Here is a 20,034-nt window from a genome sequence, read left to right on the forward strand (position 1 = left end):
GTGTTCTCACGCAGGTCGGGGCCTCCACATTGCCTGTCTGTGTAGCCTAGCTGCCATTGCAACTTTTTTCATCCCTCCTCTTAACACTACAGTAGATGGTGCTTTCCAATCTTTCTCCTCGGCTGCCAAAACCTCTTCCATGTACCAGGGCTCATTAACAGTCAGATTGTGCCGTGTGTGTGTATCTCCTCCCCTATCTCAAAACTGCAGAATTCCTGACCTCCCAGTCGATCTACCTTCAAATATTAAGCTTTCTAAATCCCAATCTTAGTGTCTATATACTACCTGATTTAATAAGAATTAGGAGCAGGAGTCGGCCATTCGGCCCCTCGAGCCTGCTCTGCCATTCGATGAGATCATGGCTGATCTTCGACCTCAACCCCACCTTCCTGCACTGTCCCCATAATCCCTTGATTCCCTTAATATCCAAAAATCTTTTGATCTCCGCCTTGAATATACTCAATGACTGAGCCTCCTCAGCCCTCTGGGGCAGTGAAATCTGAAGATTCACCCCTCCTCTGAGTGAAGAAGTTTCTCCATCTCCATCTGAAATGGCCGACCCCTTATCCTGAGACTGTGACCCTAGACTCCCCAGCCTGGGGAAACATCCTCCCTGCATCTACCCTGTCAAGCCCTGTGAAACATGCAAAATTCTTAATGAGATCATCTCTCATTCATCTTAACTCCTGAGAATATCGGCCAAGTCTGCTCAATCTCTCAGGACAATCTACCCCCCCCCTCCCCATCCCAGGAATCATTCTGGTGAACCTTTGTTGCACTCCCTCAATGGCAAGTTTATCCTTCCTTGGATAAGGAGACTAAAACTGTACAGAATACTCCAGGTGCGTTCTCACCAGGGCCCCATATAATTGCAGTAAGACATCTTTACTCTTGTACTCAAATCCTCTTGTAATAAAGGCCAACATGCCATTTGCTTTCCTAATTGCTTGCAGTATCTGCAGGTTAGCTTTCAGTGATTCATGTATTCCGTCTTTACTTGTGCTTTTATGATGATCTGCGCTGATATCATGGGGCCTTCCATCACACTGTCTTGATTTTATAAAGCCAGTTGCGTTCCAATGTAGTACACCAACAGAGTATAGATGGTGTTTTCTATTGTGTGCAGGGAAATGAAATGTCTCCAGGGAGCTGGGATGGAGTGAGGGCGCGAAGGTGGCTTGGTGTGGCACTGACGAGTGTTTTTGTTAGTCCTACAGGAAGCGTTGGTCAGTGCCGAGCCTGATGGGCAAGACTGCAGTTGGTGTATGTAAAGTAGCTCCGAATGTGCTCCAACTACCGCTGGACCTTTCTGACGTGCGTAAGCACCGGAGTTTCTGCTTCTTAATCCTGTTTAGCATTTTTATAATCTGATGCACTTTATGATTTATTTCTGCCCCTCTCTGCCCCAACCCTCCTCCTCCTCCTCTTTCTCTTCCCCCCCCCCCTCCCCCCCCCCCCCCCCCCATGCGACTGAGGACAGGAAGGGAGTTGTTGCAATTGAACTTTAATCGTTACACTCAAATGTTCAAAGCATTTGTTTGCAATTGTATGTATATTTATTGCTGTGAGGAGATGTAATGTATAGAATAAACATTGACACGTGACTGTGTGGTTGTTTGTGAGCAACATGTCTCCCACCAATTAGTGGTCGGGGTTAATATGAGGTCGTGGTCTTGAACAACCTCCATCTTGGGGTAGGTGCTACTTATCCTCGGGTGTCACGGTGAGGAATAAATTTTGAGCTGGCAGTCGCTGGGGAGGTCGAGCCAGAGTGGGACTTACTCATTTCATAGGTGGTCCCTTGAACGAGGATGACTTGCTTCCACATGAGTTCACAGATGTTTCAATGAAGGACCTGATGTTCCAGTCCTGAACTCCAACTGAGGCGATGGAAGATGCCTGTGCGTGGATTTTTTTAACGTGTGGTGACCATTGTACACCAGCCACCACATGGGCTTGACCAAGCTCGGACTTTATCCAGTGGCAAGCGTTAATCAGGACGACTGGCGACTTGCTCTGCTGCACGGACCTAGCACACGTCATATTGCAGTGGGGTGGGGGGGGGGGGGGGCGTGGGTTAGTTGGATATGATTAGCGATAGGGAGGGGCGAGGCCATGGAGGGATTTGTAAACACAGATGAGAATTTTGAAACCGAGGCGTCACTTAACAGGGAGCCAGTGTAGGTCAGTGAGCACAGTGATGGGTGAGCAGGACTTGGTGCGAGTTAGGACACAGGGCAGCGAGTACAGGGGGTGATGGGTGAGCGTGACTTGGTGTGAGTTAGGACACCGGGCAGCAAGCACAGGGGGTGATGGGTGAGCGCGACTTGGTGCAAGTTAAGACACGGGGCAGTGAGCACGGGGTGATGGGTGAGGGTGCAACAGCTATAAGAGTCTGAGCCAGGTCGAAGGTCACAGATCAGACAACAAGACCAACTCCTGCAAGGTGGTCTAATTGAAGCCAGACAACTTTATAAGACAAGAAATGATGAGCCTTTTCCTGTTGCTCCAACCCTGTTTGTTTTTTAAATGGGTCCACCCCTCTGCTAAGGTTGGAGGAATGTCACAAACGTGTTGCGTGCTCCAACTGCTAATATCGACAGCAGTCACTAAGCAGACACGATAAAAGGCTAAAACTTCCGTATACAAGTAAAGGTAGATTGCTACTTGTTTAATGGAGCAATGTGACAAGTGAACATATTACAGGATTGCTGATAATTTATGGTAGTAAGGGGTTTGTGTCTGTTGCTGAACAATAACATTTAGTGCAGTGATGGCACTAGTTTCCTTTGGGCAGCTGGCATGTTGTCCTTTGGAAATTAGGACCAGGATGCCCCAGGAGTGTATTTACAGGGGGGTCCCTGGGAGTGCCAGTATTTGCAGGGGGTTCCCGGGAGCGTGTCAGAAGCTTGTGGGTTTCCAGTCCCACTCCAGAGACTGGAGCACATAAATCCAGGCTGACACTCCAAGTGCAGTGCTGAGGGAGCGCTGCACTGTCGGCGGTGCCATCTTTCAGATGAGATGTTGAACCGAGGTCCTGTCCATTCTCTCTGGTGGACGTAAAAGATCCCATGGCACTAACCCGAAGAGCAGGGGAGTTCTACCCGGTATCCTAGGCCAATATTTAATCCCTCAATCAACATAATGACCAGATAATCTGTTTGTTATCACATTGCTTTTCATGGGAGCTTGCTGTGTGCAAATTGGCTGCTGCGTTTCCCACATTACAAATGTGATTGCACTCCAAAAGTACTTCATTGGCTGTAAAGCGCTTTGGGGCATCCGGTGGACGTGAAAGGCGCTGTAGATGTGGCAAAGCACACCCAAATGGTGAAGGGTGAAATCTACTGCATGAAAGTGAATCACAACACCTTTCTCTCTCTCTCCCTCACCCCCTGCCCTGTGCTTAAAATCAAAATTTCCCTGAAGCCTGTGTGTCAGGGACTTTTTCGGGCTCCATTGTTTAGGCTTGAGGGCTGACTTGAATCGGGAATCAGTTCTGCCGCTGCATTGTAAATAACCTCTTTGTTTGATTGGTTGTCTTTGTGTCCAGTTACATAAGCGCTTGTCACCTGATGTTTACCTCAGTATGAGGCAGTGCAAAGTCTCAAACACTTTCATCGTTCAATCGTCTGACAGCATTCTAATCGCAGGTGAGTGTTGGGGTGTAAATTGGCCATTTATAAAGTTTGCAAATCTTGTACAGCAGCCTGTACCTCAGTCTGTTGGGGCTCTTCCTGTTGTCAGCATTGTTTTTTATAGCCCTCTCTTTGCTCCTTGTGCAGTCAACACAAACTTTCTACCACTCCTTCAATGTAGTAAAACATTCCAAGGCACTTCACAGGATTGTCATCAGACAAAATTTGACACCGAGCCACATAATCGAGACTGGGGACTCAAATCTTGGTCAAAGGCGTTGGTTTTAAGGAGTGTCTTACAGGAGGAGAGGGAGGCGGAGAGGTTTAGGGAGGGAATTCTGGAGCTTAGGGCTCAGGCAGCTGAAGGCACGGCCGCCAATGGTGGGGCGACGGAAGTGGGGGAGTAGACAAGAGGCCAGAATTGGAGGAGTGCAGAAATCTCGGAGGGTTGTGGGGCCGGAGGAGGTTAGAGTTGGGGAGCAGCGAGGGCCGTGGACACAAGGATGAGAATTTTAAAATCGAGGTGTTGCTGGACCGGGAGCCACTGTAGGTCAGCACGCACAAGGTGGGGATAAGTGAGCGGGACTTGGTGCGACTTCAGACATGGGGCAGCAGGGTTTTGGATGAGCTGAAGTTTATGGAGGCTGGAGGACTGAACTGTTGGAATAGTCGAGTGTGGAGCTGATAAAATGGTGGACTATGCCTGGCTCCACCCCAACCAATAAGCTAACCGAAGCAGCCGGCTACAATTGACCTCAACGTGCCTGAGAGCACCGACCAGGCCAACGCGCTGTTAGGGAGGGAGTTCCAGGATTTTGACCCAGTGACGATGAAGGAATGACTGCTATATTTCCAAGTCTGGGTGTGTGAGAATCTGAGGGGAACATGGAGGTGGTGTTCCTATGCGCCTGCTGCCCTTGTCCTTCTAGGCGGTTGAGGTCGTGGGTTTGGGAGGTGCTGCCGAAGAAGCCTTGGCGAGTTGCTGCAGTGCGTTTTGTGGATGGTACACCGTGCAGACGTGTCCTGATGGCTCCTTGTGTAGCTCGGTGTCAAATGTCTGATAACGCTCCTGTGCAGCACCTTGGGATGTTTTCTATGTTATAGGCGCTATACAAATGCAAGTTGTTTTGCAATGGGCTCAGCACGTCGGGCAGATGCTTTAACTCTAGCGTAACATCCTGCTCTTCGTGTTTGCTTTACATTTCTAGACTTTCCAGTCCAAAAACTGGATAAGTTGCAATCCAAGCTGGGCTGCGAGATCCATGGGGCGAGATATCTGCACTCATGTTAAAGGCACGTGCATTGCCCCAGGCTGCGTTCAAGCGCCAAAATAAATCCCCACCCTTTTTCCAATAGTTCCCATAGGATCCTTAATATCCACCTGTTGGCATACGGAGCTTTGGTTAATTCAGCTACTGAAAGGTGTTCATGTTTAATTCACTATCGAGAGAAAAATGGTGGCTGGCATCATTCGAGAGTGAGATCCAGCTTTCAACAAGCAATAGCCAATGTTCAAGATTGAAATAGGGCCTTGCGATGTTCATACTTCTGCCATACTATAAACATTCCACTATGCACCATTGCAACCTCCACAAGGCCATGTTGAAGTACAAATCTGCACGGTCGGAGGGGCAGTAGTGAGGGAGGGCTGCACTGTTGGAAGGGCCGTACTGAGGGAGTGCTGCACTGTCAGAGGTGCCGTCTTTCGGATGAGATGTTAAACCGGGGCCCTAGCTGCCCTCTCAGATGGACGTAAAAGATCCCAAGGCACTATTGGAAGATTTTAAAGATTCTCTGCCAGGTACCCAGCTGGTTATTGTTCGTATTTTTTTCTGTCCACTTCAATGAACAAACCCCCAGGGTCACCCTGCGCTGGTTATCATTCCCCAGTTTAGGGTGTGGCCTTGCATCTTAGTTCCTGCCTTCTGCTTCCTCCTACTTTGGTCGCTTGGAGACACCTGAGGGGTTCGACAGCTCTCCCAGTCTGCTTTCTCTGCTCGTGCCTCCAACTGCCAATCCTGGCCAGATTGGGAGCTTCCTGCATGGGTAATTCGCTTGATTTGCACCTCATCCACCACCTTCTACATTCACTCCCTCCATCACCGGCGCCCCCTGGCTGCAGTGTGTACCATCTACAAGATGCACTGCAGCAACTCGCCAAGGCTTCTTCGGCAGCACCTCCAAAACCCGCGACCTCTACCCGCCTAGAAGGACAAGGGCAGCAGGCGCATGGGAACACCACCACCTCCACGTTCCCCTCCGAGTCACACACACACCATCCCAACTTGGAAATGTAGCGGCCGTTTCTTCATCGTTGCTCGGTCACAATCCTGGAACTCTCCCTAACAGCACTGTGGGAGCACCTTCACCACACGGACTGCAGCGGTTCAAGAAGGCGGCTCACCACCACCTTCTCGAGGGGCAATTAGGGATTGGCGATAAATGCCAGTGATGCCCACATCCTGTGTACAAATAAAAAAAAAGAGCTAGGGCCTTCTCCCTGATGTCTTGGAGCCATTATTTATCCCTCAATCAGCATCACTAAAAAGATGATCTTCCCATTGCTGTTTGTGGGAGCTTGCTGTACGCAAATTGGCTGCTGTGTTTCCTACATTCCAACAGTGACTACACTTCAAAAACTACTTCCTTGGCTGCACAAGTGCTTTGGGTTGTCTGATGGTCGTGTAAAGTGCTGTAAGATGAACCATGATCTTATTGAATGGCGGAGCATGCTCGAGGGGCCAAATGGCCAACTACTGCTCCTATTTCTTAATGTTCTTATGTAAATGCAAGTCTTTCTTTTTACTAGTGCATCCCTAGGATTTGAAGAGCAGTTACCCGAGGTAACACCATGAAGCTCGTGGCTGCGCTCTCCGTCTGCTCCTTGTTCTTTGTATTGGCTGAAGGCGACCAACCCCAGCCTTGCAGTAAGTGGACATTATATCGTGTTAGGCCAGTTACCCAGCGTAATGAGTCTGCTCACGGGTTTGTAGAGCTGTTGAGCTGTGGGGCGGCTTAGCCAGTCACGTGATGTTCACAAGACTCAATAAAATCCCGGCCCGTCAGGTTCGGGGGATCCACGACAGGGGCAGGTGGTTGTGAGCCTGGTGGATGAACTGGTAATGTGTCGTGTGCTTGGAGGCAGTTCAGAGAAGGTTCACTCGGTTGATTCCGGAGATGAGGGGGTTTGACTTATGAGGAAAGGTTGAGTAGGTTGGGCCTCGACTCATTGGAGTTTAGAAGAATGAGAGGTGATCTTATCGCGACGTATAAGATTATGAGGGGGCTCGACCGGGTGGATGCAGAGAGGATGTTTCCACTGATGGGGGAGACTCGAACTAGGGGGCCGCCCATTTAAAACTGAGATGAGTAGGAATTTCTTCTGAGGGTTGTAAATCTGTGGAATTCGCTGCCTCGGAGAGCTCTGGAAGCTGGGACATTGACTAAATTTAAGTCCGAGATAGATAGTTTGTTAAACGATAAGGGAATAAGGGGTTACGGAGAGCGGGCAGGGAAGTGGAGCGGAGTCCATGATCGGATCAGCCATGATCATATTAAATGGCGAAGCAGGCTCGAGGGGCCGTTTTTAAGCAAGTGTAGGGGCGGGGAAGAACCAAAGGGAAGGTCTGTGATTGGGTATAAATTGCCCAGGTGCCGTGGTGGGATTTGAACTTGCGTCTCTGGATCAGCAATGCTCGTATTTGTCATGTATCCGACATGGATACTATTGGTACTCTGTCAAGGTGTGCCACCAGAGGGCACCGCAGTGGGAGACTCGTAGGTTACCTGTACAGGTGTGCCTGGCCTAGTATAAAAGGCAGGTCACCAGGTGTGATCCTCACTCTGGAGTTAACTAATAAAGGACTAAGGTCACTACAGTTCAAGTACAACACACTGCCTCGTGGAGTCATTGTTAGAGCATCTAAAGACACAACAGTAAATGGCGGAGCAGGCTCGAGGGGCCGTATGGCCGACTCCTGCTCTTATTTCTTATGTTCTTATTAGTCCAGGCCTCTAGATTACCCGTCCAGGAACTATGTCCACTATGCTCCCATACCCTAGATTACCCATAGTGTGTAACTCTACACTGGGGAGTGTAAACTTGTAGAACGACCCTCTGTTCCACTCGCACTGGCTATAACTGGTTGTTTTAATATCTTACAGATACACCACCTCTCCTGGAAGGTGAAATGGCTGTTGTGAGTATCAGCAGGGTCTGCTCTCCCTGAGCTCGGGATTTGAGCGCAAGGCTTTGAATCTTTAGTTATGTGTTTATTCACCTGGAGCAAGGTGCGGTTAGACTCGGGACCCATGACTTGCAGGCTGTGCTCTCCCCACAAGGCACTGGCGGCAGCCTATAGCCTATAGCCCCAGTGGACCCACCGGTCAGGGTATGTGTTCCCCGCTGGTCCCCTGTGGCTGTAGCTCCTGTACACTTGGGTCTCCTTGCCCAGCACTGGCAAAGAGTGGCATCCGGTCTAACAACAACGGCTTGTATTTATATAGCACCTTTAATGTACTGAAGTGTCCCAAGTGGCTTCACAGGAGTATTGTGAGACCACACATAAGTAGGAATTAGGGCAGGTGACCAAAAGCTTGGTCACAGAGGTTGGTTTTAAGGAGCATCGTAAAGGAGGAAAGAGAGGTTTAGGAGGGAGTTCCACAGCTTGGGACCCAGGCAACAGAAGGTACGGCCAGCAATGGTGGAGCGATTATAATCAGGGATGGTCAAGAGGGCAGAATTAGCGGAGTTCAGATATCTCGAAGGTGGGTGGGGGGAGTTGTGGGACTGGAGGAGGTTAGAGATAGGGGAGGGGGTGAGGCCATGGAGGGATTTGAAAACCAGGATAATTTTGAAATCGAGGCGTTGCTTAACCGGAGCTAATGTAGGTCAGCGAGCGCAGGATTTATGGGTGAGCGGGACTCTGTGCGAGTTAGGACACGGGCAGCTGAGTTTTGGATCACCTCTAGCGTACGTAGGGTAGAATGTGGGAGGCTGGCCAGGAGTGCGTTGGAATAGTCAAGTCCAGTGGTATCGAAGGCATGGATGAGGGTTTCCGCAGCGGATAAGCTGAGGCAAGGGCGGAGACGGGCGCTGTTACGGAGGTGGAAATAGACGGTCTTACTTTTGCTGCGGATATGCGATCGAAAGTTCATTTCAGGGTCAAATATGACACCAAGGATGCAAACAGTGTGGTTTGGCCTCCGACAGAAATTGAGGAGGGGCTAGTGTCGGTGGCTAGGGAACAGAGTTTGTGGCAGGGACCGAAAACAATGGCTTCGGTCTTCCCAATAGTTAATCAGAGAAAATTTCTGCTCATCCAGAACTGGATGTCGGACAATCAGTCTGACAATTTCGAGACCGCGGAGGGGTCAAGAGAAGCGGGGGTGAGGTAGAGCTGTGTGTCATCCGTGTACATGTGGAAACTGACGCTGTGTTTTCAGATGATGTCGCCAAGGGGCGGCATGTAGATGAGAAATAGGAGGGGGCCAAGGACAGATCCTTGGGGGAACACCAGAGGCAACAATGCTGGGGCGGGAAGAGATTCTCTGGCTACGATTAGATGGGAAAGAGTGGAACCAGGTGAGTGCAGTCCCACCCAGCTGGACGACGGTGGAGAGGTGTTGATGAAGGAGAGAGTTGTGATCTGGTATTACGACATCACTAACAAACACACGCTACAAGATGGCTCCAACTGTCATCATGTGACCATATGACCTGACCCTTTTATCATTGACATCAGTAGTTGCATTACCACAATAGTCCACTAGGTGAGCAGTAATTCACCCGGTAGAGCTCTATTACACGAGTGGAGAAGGATACAGGGGAGAACATTCCTGTTATCACTCTCCCAAGACCAGACAAAATCACAGCACTCGAAAACAACAACCTGCATTTATATAGCACCTTTAATGTAGTTAAAAAGGTCCCAAGGCGATTCTTGGCAGCGTTATCCATCAAAATTTGACACCGTGCAACATAAGGAGATACTGGGACAGGTGACCAAAAGTTTGGTCAAAGAGGCAGGTGTTGTATATGCTGACTATGGATGTCCTCTGTGTAGTCACTGTATAGTTGTATAAGATGGAGACTTGTTTACCTCATGTCCGATCACTAAGGTTTACACTGTGTACATACATGCTGGCACCACTAGAGGGTGCAACTGGTGGAGACAGAGGCCGGTAGGTGAATCCAGACCCACAGTCATGTGGTTACCTCTGAAATGGTCCAGAGAAACACTCCGTTGTCAGAATGTCGGGTCTTGCTAGTGACGCCCACATCCCGGGAATGAAATCTTAATGACCGGTCACCCTCGGCCCGTTTAGCCTTGCCTGACGGGTAGAACCTCTCCGTTCTGGTATTATCTTTGTGAATCTTGCTTTGAAGTTGCACCTGATCAAGAACAATGGGTGGATAGGGCGTTTCGCCTATGACTCGATTGGGAAGAGGATGTATTTCGACAGATCATCGTTTGGAATGAACAGAACGCTGAATGAGCTGAACATCCTGCTCTTCAATGAGGTCAGTTTACAAGGCCCACGTTGGTCCAGTTTTTGATTTTGAAGTAAGTTTCGCTCTCCGAGACCCCTCTCTTTTAATCTTGCACCCACGAAGGTGACTTGTTCTTGAAACTCGGCCGATCGTAGAGCCTCAAAGAAACCATTCTTCTTCAGGGTGAGGGATGTAAGTACTAGGACAATTACCATTTCGGATTCCAGCAACAAGCTCTCCTAGGTTAGATACAGAGTAAAGCTCCCTCTACACTGTCCCCATCAAACACTCCCAGGGCAGGTACAGCACGGGGTTAGATACAGAGTAAAGCTCCCTCTACACTGTCCCCATCAAACACTCCCAGGGCAGGTACAGGGGGTTAGATACAGAGTAAAGCTCCCTCTATACTGTCCCATCAAACACTCCCAGGGCAGGTACAGCACGGGGTTAGATACAGAGTAAAGCTCCCTTACACTGTCCCATCAAACACTCCCAGGGCAGGTACAGCACGGGGTTAGATACAGAGTAAAGCTCCGTCTACATTGTCCCCATCAAACACTCCCAGGGCAGGTACAGGGGGTTAGATACAGAGTAAAGCTCCCTCTATACTGTCCCATCAAACACTCCCAGGGCAGGTACAGCACGGGGTTAGATACAGGGTAAAGCTCCCTCTACACTGTCCCATCAAACACTCCCAGGGCAGGTACAGCACGGGGTTAGATACAGAGTAAAGCTCCCTTACACTGTCCCATCAAACACTCCCAGGGCAGGTACAGCACGGGGTTAGATACAGAGTAAAGCTCCCTTACACTGTCCCATCAAACACTCCCAGGGCAGGTACAGCACGGGGTTAGATACAGAGTAAAGCTCCGTCTACATTGTCCCATCAAACACTCCCAGGGCAGGTACAGCACAGGGTTAGATACAGAGTAAAGCTGCCTCTACACTGGTCTGTCTGGGGTTTCTGTACCTGGGGATCTGGTCTGTATAAGTTAAGTTACACTGAGCAGTGTTACACAATTCCCTTGTTTAATCGGCTCTTGCTTTCCCTGCTTGCAGTCTGTCGGGTATCGGTTCTACCCCGACAACCGGACCTGTGTGAAGTATCCTCTCCTCGTCCCATTCACAAAGTTTTCAATTCCGCGTAACGCAACCTTCGGTGGCAAGGTGTACTTGGGAACCTCTTCCGTGCCAGCAGCGGGGTTGCTGGTCAGTTTCTGGCGTTCTAAGGTGCATGGTGGTAAGTGTAAGAGTGGATCATCCCATCTCCTCTCTCTCTCTCCGCCTCCTACCATCCTCTCGTTCATTCAGACTGGGGTCAAGGTTCATGGGCACCAGGAGCCTTACGGCACCCGCAACTGACCAATCGCATTGTCGAGGCTGGTCACATGCGTGGCACTTTGGAGGGTGCCCTCACCCAAAGTCTAACCATTGTTACGTTCCAGATGACCATCCTTGACTGGCCATCTGGAACGGGATACTGGTTGATTTTCCCGTCGGAACACCGAGGACAATGGTAACAGTCTAATTCAGCGCACAGCATGGATTGAACTTGGGATCTCTGCTGGTCCAGAACATAGGAACAGGAGGAGGCCATTCAGCCTCTCGAGCCTGTTCCTCCATTCAATGAGAACATGGCTGATCTAGAAACATAGAAACATTGAAAATAGGTGCAGGAGTAGGCCATTCGGCCCTTCTAGCCTGCACCGCCATTCAATGAGTTCATGGCTGAACATGCAACTTCAGTACCCCATTCCTGCTTTCTCACCATACCACCTTACCCGTGTTTACGCCAAATCCTTCAATACCTTTGGTTAACAAAAATCTATCGCTCTCTGATTTAACATTAACAATGGACCTAGCCTCAACTGCCGTTTGTGGAAGTGAGTTCCAAACTTCTACCACTCTATTGGTTCTGGCTCAGTGAGCAGCTCACTCGCAGCTGGGTCAGAAGGTTGTGGGTTCAAATCCCAGTCCAGAGATTTGTGCTCATAATCCAGGCTGACACCCCAGTGCAGCAGTGAGGGAGCGCCGCACTGTCGGAGGGGCGGCGCTGAGGGAGTGCCGCACTGTCGGAGGTGGCGTCTTTTGGATGAGACATTAAACCGAGGCCCTCTCAGGCTGACGTATAAGATCCCATGTCTACTATTTCGAAAAGGAGCAGGGGGGAGCTCTCCCCAATGTCCTGGGGCCAATATTTATCCCTCAATCAACATAACAAAAACAGATGATCTGGGTCATTATACCATTGCTGTTTGTGGGAGCTTGCTGTGCGCAAATTGGCTGCTGTGTTTCCCATATTACAACAGTGACTACACTCCAAAAATGCTTCATTGGCTGTAAAGCGCTTTGAGGCCTCCGGTGGTTGTGAAAGGCGCTATATAAATGCAAGTCTTTTCTTTTTCGCTTTGAATTCACTGTTGACTTTGCCCCATTGGTTTGTTTTTCAGAATTCAGCCAATTGACGGTGACGGAATCTGGTTGTGTCCCTGTGTCTGAGCTCTCCAACACCAAGGAGTTGGGCTGGGTTATAGAATCGTGAGTTTGCTGGCTCTTGTCCCTGAGTTGGTCTTGCCCTCCCCCTCCCCAGTGTTCACTTACCCAACTCCTGACGGGACCCACTGTCGCTGGGGGTACAGGCAGAGATGACCAGAAGCTGACGGACTGCTGTATTATCGCTGAACCCGATTCTTGCCCAGCATCCAAGCACACTGCCCATCAGCCGGAAGGAGGAATCAGGGCTGACACTTATCCCCCCCTCCTCCCCCAACCCTCAGCTCAGACAACCCTGGCACCATTGCTGCATCTCAACCGCGATTGGCCAAATTTGCTGATGGTGCAAAGGTGGGTGGGAAAGCAAGTTGTGAGGGGGTCACATAGAAACAAAGGGATGCAGACAGACTAAGCGAGTGGGCAAAGATTTGGCAGATGGAGTATAATGTGAGAAAATGTGAGGTTATCCACTTTGGTAGGAAAAATAAAAAAGCAAATTATTATTTAAATGGGGAGAGATTACAGAATGCTGTGGCACAGCGGGACCTGGGGGTCTTTGTACATGAAACACAAAAGGTTAGTATGCAGGTACAGCAAGTGATCAGGAAGACAAATGGAATGTTGGCCTTTATTGCAAAGGGAGATGGAGTATAAAAGCAGAGAAGTCCTGCTCCAACTGTACAGGGTATTGGTGAGGCCACACCTGGAGTACTGCGTACAGTTTTGGTCTCCTTATTTTAAGGAAGGATATACTTGCATTGGAGGCTGTTCAGAGAAGGTTCACTCGGTTGATTCCCGAGATGAAGGCGTTGTCTTATGAGGAAAGGTTGAGCAGGTTGGGCCTGTACTCATTGGAGTTTAGAAGAATGAAAAATGATCTTATTGAAATGTATAAGATTCTGAGGGGGCTCGACAGGGTAGAAGCAGAGAGGATGTTTCCCCACGTGGGGGAATCTAGAACTAGGGGGCATAGTCTCAGAATAAGGGGCCACCTATTTAAAACTGAGATGAGGAGGAATTTCTTTGAGGGTTGTAAATCTGTGGAATTCTCTGCCCCAGGGAGCTGTGGAGGCTGGGTCACTGAATATATTCAAGGTGGAGATAGATATTTGAACGATAAGGGAGTCAAGGGTTACGGGGAGTGGGTGGGGAAGTGGAGCTGAGGCCAAGATCGGATCAGCCACGATTTTATTGAATGACGGAGCGGGCTCAAGGGGCCGAATGGCCGACTCCTGCTCCTATTTCTTCTGTTCTTGTGTAAAACCAGCCTTAGCAGCTGGAGCCTTGCAGACAGTGTTGTCTGGGGAGTGCATCTGCCCTCAGTCATTGGAGCAGCTAACGTTAATATGTCCCCGCCATTGGCCAGTTTCAAATGTTTCAATGACAACAGCAACATGTATTTATATAGCAGCCTTAAATGTTAAACGTCCCAAGGCGCTTCGTGGGAGAGTCATCGGACAAACTTTGGAGATATTAGGAGAGGTGACCAAAACTTTGCTCAAAGGTTGATTTTAAGGAGCGTCATAAAGGAGGAGAGAGAGGCGGAGAGGTTTAGGGAGGGAGTTCCAGAGCTTGGGACCCAGGCAGCTGATGGTGGAGCGATTATAATCAGGGATGGTCAGGAGGCCAGAATTGGAGGAGCGCAGAGATCTCGGTGGGGGGGGGGTTGTGGGGCTGGAGGGAGGTAACAGCAGTGGGGGCCGGGTGGAGAGGGTTGAACAGCAGCCAGGAGGTTAATTCTGGGGAGAAGTTCAGGTGGAGATGACCAAAGTCGGTGTGGTTAGTGATGGCCCTGAGCGGCGTGGACACAAGAAATGTCACGCCAGGGAAGGGTCAATAGGGGAACTTCACTTTTACCGGGTCTGTGGATGGGATGGGTCGAATAGACGAGACTGCAGTCAGACAAGACACACACTGGGGCTTATTTCCTGGCAATGCGCTGGTTGAAGTGTCTGCGGCCATTTTATCGCAGGATAGTTTAATTCCAAGCGGTTAGAAATATAGAAACATAGAAAATAGGTGCAGGAGCAGGCCATTCGGCCCTTCTAGCCTGCACTGCCATTCAATGAGTTCATGGCTGAACATGCACTTCAGTACCCGCTTCCTGCTTTCTCGCCATACCCCTTGATCCCCCGAGTAGTAAGGACTTCATCTAACTCCCTTTTGAATATATTTAGTGAATTGGCCTCAACTACTTTCTGTGGTAGAGAATTCCACAGGTTCACCACTCTCTGGGTGAAGAAGTTTCTCCTTATCTCGGTCCTAAATGGCTTACCCCTTATCCTTAGACTGTGACCCCTGGTTCTGGACTTCCCCAACATTGGGAACATTCTTCCTGCATCTAACCTGTCTAAACCCGTCAGAATTTTAAACGTTTCTATGAGGTCCCCTCTCATTCTTCTGAACTCCAGTGAATACAAGCCCAGTTGATCCAGTCTTTCTTGATAGGTCAGTCCCACCATCCCAGGAATCAGTCTGGTGAATCTTCGCTGCACTCCCTCAATAGCAAGAATGTCCTTCCTCAAGTTAGGAGACCAAAACTGTACACAATACTCCAGGTGTGGCCTCACCAAGGCCCTGTACAACTGTAGCAACACCTCCCTGCCCCTGTACTCAAATCCCCTCGCTATGAAGGCCAACATGCCATTTGCTTTCTTAACCGCCTGCTGTACCTGCATGCCAACCTTCAATGACTGATGTACCATGACACCCAGGTCTCGTTGCACCTCCTCTTTTCCTAATCTGTCACCATTCAGATAATAGTCTGTCTCTCTGTTTTTACCACCAAAGTGGATAACCTCACATTTATCCACATTATACTTCATCTGCCATGCATTTGCCCACTCACCTGACCTATCCAAGTCACTCTGCAGCCTCATAGCATCCTCCTCGCAGCTCACACTGCCACCCAACTTAGTGTCATCCGCAAATTTGGAGATACTACATTTAATCCCCTCGTCTAAATCATTCATGTACAGTGTAAACAGCTGGGGCCCCAGCACAGAACCTTGCGGTACCCCACTAGTCACTGCCTGCCATTCTGAAAAGTACCCATTTACTCCTACTCTTTGCTTCCTGTCTGATAACCAGTTCTCAATCCACGTCAGCACACTACCCCCAATCCCATGTGCTTTAACTTTTCACATTAATCTCTTGTGTGGGACCTTGTCGAAAGCCTTAAAGTCCAAATATACCACATCAACTGGTTCTCCCTTGTCCACTTTACTGGAAACATCCTCAAAAAATTCCAGAAGGTTTGTCAAGCATGATTTCCCTTTCACAAATCCATGCTGACTTAGACCTATCATGTCACCATTTTCCAAAGGCACTGCTATGCCATCCTTAATAATTGATTCCATCATTTTACCCACTACTGAGGTCAGGCTGACCGGTCTATAATTCCCTGTTTTCTCTCTCCCTCCTTTTTTCAAAAGTAGGGTTACATTGGCTACCCTCCACTCGATAGGAACTGATCCAGAGTTAATGGAATGTTGGAAAATGACTGTCAATGCATCCACTATTTCCAAGGCCACCTCCTTAAGTACTCTGGGAAGCAGTCCATCAGGCTCTGGGGATTTATCGGCCTTCAATCCCATCAATTTCCCCAACACAATTTCCCGACTAATAAAGATTTCCCTCAGTTCCTCCTCCTTACTAGACCCTCTGACCCCTTTTATATCCGGAAGGTTGTTGGTGTCCTCCTTAGTGAATACCGAACCAAAGTACTTGTTCAATTGGTCTGCCATTTCTTTGTTCCCCGTTATGACTTCCCCTGATTCTGACTGCAGGGGACCTACGTTTGTCTTTACTAACCTTTTTCTCTTTACATACCTATAGAAACTTTTGCAATCTGCCTTAATGTTCTCTGCAAGCTTCTTCTCGTACTCCATTTTCCCTGCCTTAATCAAACCCTTTGTCCTCCTCTGCTGAGTTCTAAATTTCTCCCAGTCCCCAGGTTCGCTGCTATTTCTGGCCAATTTGTATGCCACTTCCTTGGCTTTAATACTATCCCTGATTTCCCTTGATAGCCACGGTTGAGCCACCTTCCCTTTTTTATTTTTACGCCAGACAGGAATGTACAATTGTTGTAGTTCATTCATGCGTTCTCTAAATGTCTGCCATTGCCCATCCACAGTCAACCCCTGAAGTATCATTCGCCAATCAATCCTAGCCAATTCACGCCTCATACCTTCAAAGTTACTGAAGGTTAACGAATGTGCCCTCGCCTGGCGCAGAGGGATTTTGCAGGTCCCGTGATAACCACAGAATCATAGAAATTTACAGCATGGAAAGAGGCCATTTCGGCCCATCATGTCCGCGCCGGAGATATTAGGCAAGGTGACCAAAAGCTCAGTCAAAGAGGTCGATTTTAAGGAGCGTCTTAAAGAAGGAGACAGAGGCGGAGAGAATTCCAGAGCTTGGGACCCAGGCAGCTGAAGGCACGGCCACCAATGGTGGAGCGATGGAAATCAGGGGATGGGTAAGGAGCCAGAACTGGGGGAGCACAGACATCTCCCTCGGTGCTGCCCCTCCGACAGTGCGGCGCTCCCTCAGTGCTGCCCCTCCGACAGTGTGGCGCTCCCTCAGTCCTGCCCCTCCGACAGTGCGGAGCTCCCTCAGTCCTGCCCCTCCGACAGTGCGGCGCTCCCTCAGTCCTGCTCCTCCGACAGTGCGGAGCTCCCTCAGTACTGCCCCTCCGACAGTGCGGAGCTCCCTCAGTACTGCCCCTCCGACAGTGCGGAGCTCCCTCAGTACTGCCCCTCCGACAGTGCGGCGCTCCTTCAGTCCTGCCCCTCCGACAGTGCGGCGCTCCCTCAGTCCTGCGCCTCCGACAGTGTGGCGCTCCCTCAGTACTGCCCCTCCGACACTGCGGAGCTCCCTCAGTACTGCCCTCCGACAGTGCGGCGCTCCCTCACTACTGAGTGTCGACTTGTGCTCAAGTATCTGGAGTGGGACTTGAACCCACGACCTTCTGACTCGGAGGATGAGAGAGCTACCACTGAGCCACAGCTGACACCAGAACACCACACTGCCTGGTGTTATTACTCACCTCAGCCACGAGAGGGAGCTTGCGTTTCATTTCTTGATGGAAACTCTGCTGAAATTCAATATGCAGAGCAGCGAGACAGTGCAGTGCTGATCATAGAATCAGAGGTTTACAGCAGAGAAGGAGGCCACTTGGCCCATCGCTTCTGTCCCGGCCAAAAAAGAGGTATCCAGCCCAATCTCACTTTCCAGCTCTTGGTCCGTAGCCCCGCAGGTTATGATGCTTCAAGTGCACATCCAATATTTCTAAATGCGATGCGTTTGTTGGAGGTCAATCATCCCAGCCCCAGGACACCACGGCAGCAGTTCCTCAGGGCAGGGTCCGAAGCACAACCATCTTCAGCTGTGTTATGTATTAATGTTTGGGGGTCACCAGACACCAGAGAACGTCGCGGTCGGAGGTCATCGGGCTGTACGCATGTGGCATGTGTGCTTGGTCACCTGAATATAAGCTGGGTGTGTCTGTCACGCTGGCACTCTTGGGCTGGAATAAAGATGGACCAGGTTGTACCTGGTGAGTGTACAATGGGTGGGAAAGCTAATTGTGAGGAGGATACAGAAAATCTGCAAAGGGACGTCGACAGGCTAAGTGGGTGGGCAAACATTTGGCAGATGGAGTATAATTGTGGGAAAATGTGAGGTTATCCACTTTGACAGAAAAAAAAATAGAAAAGCAAATTATAATTTAAATGGAGAAAAATTGCCCGCCTGGAAATGCTTCCCGCCACCATTACCTCCCCACCGGGGCAAAAACAGGTGGCCACACTCCGCAAATCCAGCCCGATGTCTTTGTAAAAGCCAGCCCTGCACCCAACACAGATAAGGGTAGTTAGAATAATTAGGGGCAAATTTACATCTTGGCTATTTGGGAGTGGAGGACGCATAGGGTTAGATCAACAGGGGAGGGAATGTGTTACTGATATATGAGCCTCCCTGCCTGATTTTCCCCTGCGCGCCCCACTCTTGTGATGCTAAATGTCCAAAAGCCAAATTGGGTAAATCTGAAAGTTATGGGTTCAAGTTGCACTCCAGGGCTGGAGCCAATAGGGAGACACTCGACTCGGCTGCCCTGTGTCCTAACTCGCACCAAGTCCCGCTCACCCATCACCCCCTGTGCTCGCTGCCCCGTGTCCTAACTCGCACCGAGTCCCGCTCACCCATCACCCCCTGTGCTCGCTGACCCCGTGTCCTAACTCGCACCGAGTCCCGCTCACCCATCACCCCCTGTGCTCGCTGACCCCGTGTCCTAACTCGCACCGAGTCCCGCTCACCCATCACCCCCTGTGATCACTGACCCCGTGTCCTAACTCGCACCGAGTCCCGCTCACCCATCACCCCCTGTGCTCGCTGCCCCGTGTCCTAACTCGCACCGAGTCCCGCTCACCCATCACCCGCTGTGCTCACTGCCCCGTGTCCTAACTCGCACCGAGTCCCGCTCACCCATCACCCACTGTGCTTGCCAATCTACATCGGCTCCTCTAATTCTACCCTCTTGAGCATCCCTGATTATAATCGCTCAACCATCGGTGGCCGTGCCTTCAGCTGCCTGGGCCCCAAGCTCTGGAACTCGCTCCCTAAACCTCTCCGCCTCTCTACCTCTCTCCAAGACTCTCCTTAAAACCGACCTTTTTGCCCAAGCTTTTTGCCACCTGCCCTAATTTCTTCTTATGCGGCTCGGTGTGAAATGTATTTGTTTTGTCTTGTTACACTGCTGTGAAACGCCGTGGGACGTTTTACTACGTTAAAGGTTGTTGAAGTGCGTTCGGGATGTCTCTGAGATACGGTGAGGCGCTGTATAAATTTCAGGTCTGTCCACTTTTAATTTCTAGGTACTTCAACTTGTCTCTGGGGATCAGCGATCCAAATGTGTTCGTCCCTCCCCCGGAATGCTCTCATCTGAACCTGAACCTGTGACAATATTCTCTCAGGGCACGGGTACCGTACAAGGATCCACGCGAGCCATTGCAATAAAGATTCATTGCATCTTCTGCCTTGCCTGCTTATTGACGTCACCAACTTTGCCCCTCCGAACTCCAGAGGGATTATAGTACAGCAGCCAACTACAGCTCACAGCGAATTCATCCGCAGTCCGACAGTGCCGGAGGAGGCCATTCGGCCCATCGTGCCTGTGTCGGCTCTTTGAGAGTGCTATGCCATTCGTCGCACTTACCCACAGCAGAGCAGGTCAAAAAAATCCACACACAGGAATCTTCCAGCCCTGGAGTTCAGGACTGGAACATCGGGTCCTCCATTGAAACGTCTGTGAACTCATCCCTTCTGGTGTGGAAGCAAGTCATCCTCTCCGAGGGGCCGCCTGTGATGGCTGTTGGCTTCCCCCTGCTCTCTCCCTGTAGCCCTGCAAAT

At 50.0% G+C, this 20,034-nt stretch overlaps 2 protein-coding genes across 9 annotated transcripts in view; both read left to right on the forward strand.

The window, feature by feature from the left end:
• LOC139239472 (speedy protein 1-A-like) overlaps nucleotides 1–3,638 on the forward strand; it is a 34,976-nt gene extending 31,338 nt beyond the window's left edge. For 5 of the 7 annotated variants that reach the window (XM_070868243.1, XM_070868244.1, XM_070868242.1 and 2 more), the window contains one exon: nucleotides 1,210–1,604. In XM_070868243.1, the coding sequence (XP_070724344.1) occupies nucleotides 1,210–1,271 (62 nt within the window). In that variant the 3' untranslated portion in view covers nucleotides 1,272–1,604. Of the gene's footprint in view, nucleotides 1–1,209; nucleotides 1,605–3,553 lie in introns of those variants that run through there. The other 2 variants (XM_070868245.1, XM_070868246.1) reach the window with 2 other exon arrangements.
• Nucleotides 1,244–19,658, forward strand: LOC139239473 (ependymin-like). 2 transcript variants are annotated; one of them, XM_070868250.1, is made up of 7 exons: nucleotides 1,244–1,314; nucleotides 6,448–6,565; nucleotides 7,803–7,837; nucleotides 10,027–10,161; nucleotides 11,191–11,371; nucleotides 12,582–12,669; nucleotides 19,500–19,658. In XM_070868250.1, exons 2-7 carry the CDS (start codon nucleotides 6,490–6,492, stop codon nucleotides 19,582–19,584), a joined length of 600 nt encoding a protein of 199 aa, XP_070724351.1. In that variant the 5' UTR covers nucleotides 1,244–1,314; nucleotides 6,448–6,489; the 3' UTR covers nucleotides 19,585–19,658. The 2 variants fall into 2 exon arrangements, with proteins under 2 accessions (XP_070724351.1, XP_070724350.1); XM_070868249.1 differs by lacking the exon at nucleotides 1,244–1,314 and adding an exon at nucleotides 3,566–3,653.
• The last annotated feature ends 376 nt before the right edge of the window (nucleotides 19,659–20,034 follow it).

This window comes from Pristiophorus japonicus, chromosome 27, assembly GCF_044704955.1.
Source record: "Pristiophorus japonicus isolate sPriJap1 chromosome 27, sPriJap1.hap1, whole genome shotgun sequence".
Classification (NCBI taxonomy): domain Eukaryota; kingdom Metazoa; phylum Chordata; class Chondrichthyes; family Pristiophoridae; genus Pristiophorus; species Pristiophorus japonicus.